We start from the raw sequence: 4,466 nt of genomic DNA, 5'->3' as shown, positions 1-4,466 counted from the left end.
TGACATGGCCTCCAAGAGTCTCCCTGCCCTTTTCCAAGTCTGGAGTGGACACTTCCTGTGTCTCCACAGCTGTGCCAAGAACCCAGGACGGGATATTTCAGTTGCCACTGGGTCTGCCTCTTATTTCTTCCTTCGGAAAACAAGATGAGAACAGGGAGAGCCAGGCACTTAATAAATATTTGCTTATTTAACATTGGGCAAGTGCAAGAATAAAAGAGACTGGGGATCTTCTAAAGTGACTTCTGTCTCTAGAATGCTGCAGAATATTCAGGTGTGGAACTTGACCTTCCTAGTTTTGAACTTGAAGGAGACAGGAAGGACAACACACAAACACTAGTCTCTGTCTAGCTGACTGGTCTTGCATTGAGTGCAGAGGCTAGGGGAATGGAAAGAGGACCCCAGGGCCACATGCACCTGTCCTGGGCAATGACAAGAGCCTTCAGGGAGAAGACATTAGGAGGTCAAGGGGAGAAATGGTGACACCCACTAGCCTACCCCATTGCCTCTGGGGTAAATATTGTATAATTGGGCATTAAAGTTTTTCAGTTGGTTAACTCCCAGAACTATGTGCAAGTGGGTGTGCCATTGTGGGAAGTATTTTTCCCCAGCCTTCTTCCACTGTTCGGTCTTTGGAATGCTTGATATTCTGAAGGTTTTAGTCTTTTGATTTGTTGGTCCTTATCTCACCCGCTAAGGACTTGTCAAACCTGACTGGTCAGGCTTCCCGCTTTCCGTTCCTTCTCTGTGAAGGAGCATTGTCGGTCATCTCTGGTTCCAGAAGGATGCAAATGTGGAATCCAGCTCAGGTACTCAGATATGTAAACACAAGGCTTCCCTCCAGGCACAGCTTATCCCCAAGGAATTTCCCAGCATGCACAGCACTTGGCCAAGAGTTAGATGCCTGAAAGCAGGAGTGGAGAGCCACTGGAGGGGATGAATCTGGCTGTGGATCTAAGAGAAGCTTGGGTTGACAGTGGCATGTGAGATTCATCCAGCAGCACGGGCAGGTTCGCTGGAGGAGGGAGTCCTGTGCACTGGCTTTTCCCAGGGCCAGGAAGAGGGTCGGCCTGGATCAGTTTTACGGAATCCCACGGAGGAGGTGGGAAGGTTGGATGTTGGTCATCAGCTCTTCTGGTCAAGGTCATGGGTGACGGGCGAACAGCCATCAGCAGCAATTCATGAAAAAGAACTTGAGGCTCTGGAAGAAACTCGACTTCTGCCTCTGCTTCTGTTTCTTCTTAATGATGGGTACCCACACCAGGCCGCACACCAGCATCATAAGTCCCAGGGACAGGAAGGCTGGCCCTATCATCCTGAGGATCGCCAAGATCTTAGTCTCCAGTTTCAAGGTGTAGGCCAGGCAGGTGATGGCCACGCCGAACAGCAGGATGGCGCTGCCCACTGACATGATGATAATGGGCTTACGGTAGATCTCCCAGTTGCTCTTGGGTGTGGTGGTCCAGACTGACTCACTCCTGGAGCTGATGCACAGTGAGCTGGCAGTCTGGCTGGGAAGCAAGTCCTTAGATTCTGGGGACTTCTCGTCAACCTCCAGGACTTTGGGTAGACTCTCCATTGTCATGGATTCTCAGGATGGAGCACCAGCTACTAGCAACAGCTTGAGTCAAGGGCAAGGCAGAAAGGGTCAGTTCTTAGCATCTGTCTGCAGCCTGGCTCTCAGTGGAAGGGCCTCCAAGGATTTTGTACTGAAGCATAAAGGAAAAACAGGAAAATCCAAGTAAATAAGTAGCCATTGAAACTTCTGTTTAATTTCTTGTGTGATATAATGTATATTATTCTATTAACTGCCTTTAACATTGAAAATAAAGAAGTGTCTTGGCATTTTCAAAGCAACCCAAGGTTATGTGTGATGAAACAGCATCCTGTCTTCAGAGTAGACCACTGCTTAGCTGTGTGATTTTGAGTGAGCTACTCGCTTTCTCTATGCCTCAGTTGTCTCACCTGCAAAATGTGTATATTAATCCCACTTATTTCATAAAATGTGTTTTTAAAGATGTGCCTATGTATTTGAAAGGCAGAGTTATAAAGATAGATAGATAGAGAGGGAGAGAGAGAGAGAGAGAGATCTTTCATCTGCTTCACTCCCCAGATGGTCACAATGGCCAGTACTTGGCCAGGCAGAAACCAGGAGCTTCATTTGGGTTCCTCACATGGGTGCAGGGACCTAAGCACTTGGCCCATCTTCTGCTGCTTTCCCCAAACCATTAGCAGGAAGCTGGAACGAAAGTGGAGCATCTAGGACATAATCGGGGGCCCAGATGGGATTCTGGTGTCACAGGCCTCACCTGCCATACATTGGTCCTTCCCAAGGTGTGGAGTCAACTTAGTTCGTCCCTTTCTATTTCCATCTGCACATTATTTGGTCACCAGGGGCTACTTCATCTCCTGGTGCCAGCTGTGCAGAGCAAGGGCCCAGCAGCTGCAGAGCCCTGCCCCCTGTCAGGGACTTCTTGACTGCTGCAATGTGGGATTGGAACCTCCCTTCACGTTGTGCCCAGGAAGTGCCAACTCCTATGCAGCGAGCCCTGTATTTACAAGACAGCAAGGCACAAATGATGGTGTGAAATGCTTTGCTGGGATATTTGGAGAGAAGGGGAGGCAAAGAGAGCCAGGGTGTCTGGCCCTGAGGGTCCCACTAAGTCTTGGCCCTGGCTCATCATTGACTTGTTTCCTAGGAGGGCTCTTCAAAAACGGTTCATGGGAAACAAAGCCAAAAAGCTTTATTTATTTAGGGGCAAATCACTAATTGTGTGCCTAATTCCGGGCCCAGACACACTGCTTCCCAACCAACTTCCTGCCTTGTGGGGCAACACATGGCAGCTCAAGGACTTGAATTTCTTCCATGCATGTGGGAGACCCAGGCTGAGTTTTGGGTTCCTGGATTTGGCCTGGCCCAGCCCTTGGCTGTGGTAGACGTTTGGGCAAGTGAAACAGCAGAAAGAACATCTCTGCTTGGTTCTCTGACTGCCCAATAAAATGAAAATAACTAACTAACTAATAAATAAATAAATAAATAAATGTGTTTTCAAAAAGACTGATTTAGCTTGGTCCCCAATCATTTGAAACCTGAGCCTAATGTTTTCATCACATGCATTGTCCATAGACTTTTTGGAGTCCCACCGTGAGCATCTTATGTAATGCTTCACGCCCGTGCGATCCTGTGTCTCTTTCACTGACTGAGTCAAGTGAATGAACATCCTCTTTTTTTCCTTCCGTCACACATCACAAACCGGGCACCTGCCTGACCGGCTTCCCCAAGCCAGGTTCCCTTCAGCAAAGCCTATGGCCTCCGCCTGTGACAGTCTCAGGTGCCACTCCCAGCAGCATTTACAAGTGTCCCTACTTTCCAGCAGGATGTTTGCTTCCCAATAATAAAATCTTTATTGGGGGGAGATGAGCATTTCATCCCAGTCACAATAAACCCTCCCTCCGTCCCCACCCCACAGAGTCAGATCCAAATACGGGGGAGTGAGGTGTAATTGTAGAATCTGTGTTCCTGGCTCCAGAGTGTTAGATAGCTTGGCATCGAGCAGCTGGCACCTATAGCTGGTGACCCTCCAGTCCCCATGCCCAGGAACTTTCTCTTCTACTCTGTTGGGTGGTCCTTTGCTTGTATGCTTCCCACCATGTGATCTCCAGCCGACTCCCTTTGTCTCCCTCACCGCACCCCTCGCACTCAGGTCTGGCCATGAACTAGTGTTCCCCTGCTCCTCAGAGTATAATGCTTCCACCTTCTCGAATAGCTATAGCTCCATTCCCTGTTACAGAGAGAAATCACGACTGTGGTCATGGTAAAATTGCCCGTGCTTTTGGAATATGGATTACCTGGGGAATATGGTTATCTACCTCATAGGATTTCTGTGTTCATCAAACTAAAACTGAAAAGCTACTCTATTACTCAGAGTGGTGCAAATGTGAAATGGTCCTGCTTGTTCTCCTGGCCATTTTTTTTTTCTTGGTCCTTGATTTCTCCTCTGTGAAAGGAAAGAGTGGGTTAGGTCATGTCTGAAGTCAGTTTTGTATTGTTCTGCAAACAATAAACCCAAAGATCACCAGCTCAGGGGTTGTGTGAGTTTCAGAGCATTTTAATTAAAGAATCATTAAGATTCTTTTTTCCTTCTCTATGCTATTTGGGTTTAGTAACAGCATTACCATTGACACGTTGGCTTGTATAACTCACTGCCAGGAGAGCCTGCAGGATTGTAGGATGTTTAGCACCAGCCACGGTCCTACCAGAAAGCCAGTGGCCTCCCGTTGCCCACACCCCAAGATACCTCCAAACATTGACAAATATTTTCTAGTGGGGGCAGAATCAACCTGCTCTAAGATTTTCCTTTCTGTCTCTCCTCTCTGCAAATCTGACTTTCCAATAAAAATAAGTCTTAAAGAGAGAGAGAAAAAGAGAGAGAGAGAGAGATCTGTGTACCACACCAGAGTATCTGGGC

The 4,466-nt window shown here is 47.8% G+C and overlaps 1 protein-coding gene across 1 annotated transcript; it reads right to left on the bottom strand.

The window, feature by feature from the left end:
• Positions 1-1,165: 1,165 nt before the first annotated feature.
• On the bottom strand, positions 1,166-1,582 carry PIRT (phosphoinositide interacting regulator of transient receptor potential channels). The gene has a single exon (XM_041000787.1). The coding sequence runs from the start codon at positions 1,580-1,582 to the stop codon at positions 1,166-1,168; it is 417 nt and encodes a 138-aa protein (XP_040856721.1).
• Between the last annotated feature and the right edge of the window lie 2,884 nt (positions 1,583-4,466).

This window comes from Ochotona curzoniae, unplaced genomic scaffold (assembly GCF_017591425.1).
Source record: "Ochotona curzoniae isolate NIBS_2020 unplaced genomic scaffold, NIBS_Ocur_1.0 scaffold_2453, whole genome shotgun sequence".
Classification (NCBI taxonomy): Eukaryota; Metazoa; Chordata; class Mammalia; order Lagomorpha; family Ochotonidae; genus Ochotona; species Ochotona curzoniae.
This window is presented reverse-complemented; position numbering and strand designations above follow the sequence as displayed.

Coding starts and splice junctions, on each gene's coding strand:
- PIRT (XM_041000787.1), bottom strand. CDS start 1,582: ATGACAATGGAGAGTCTACCCAAAGTCCTGGAGGTTGACGAGAAGTCC.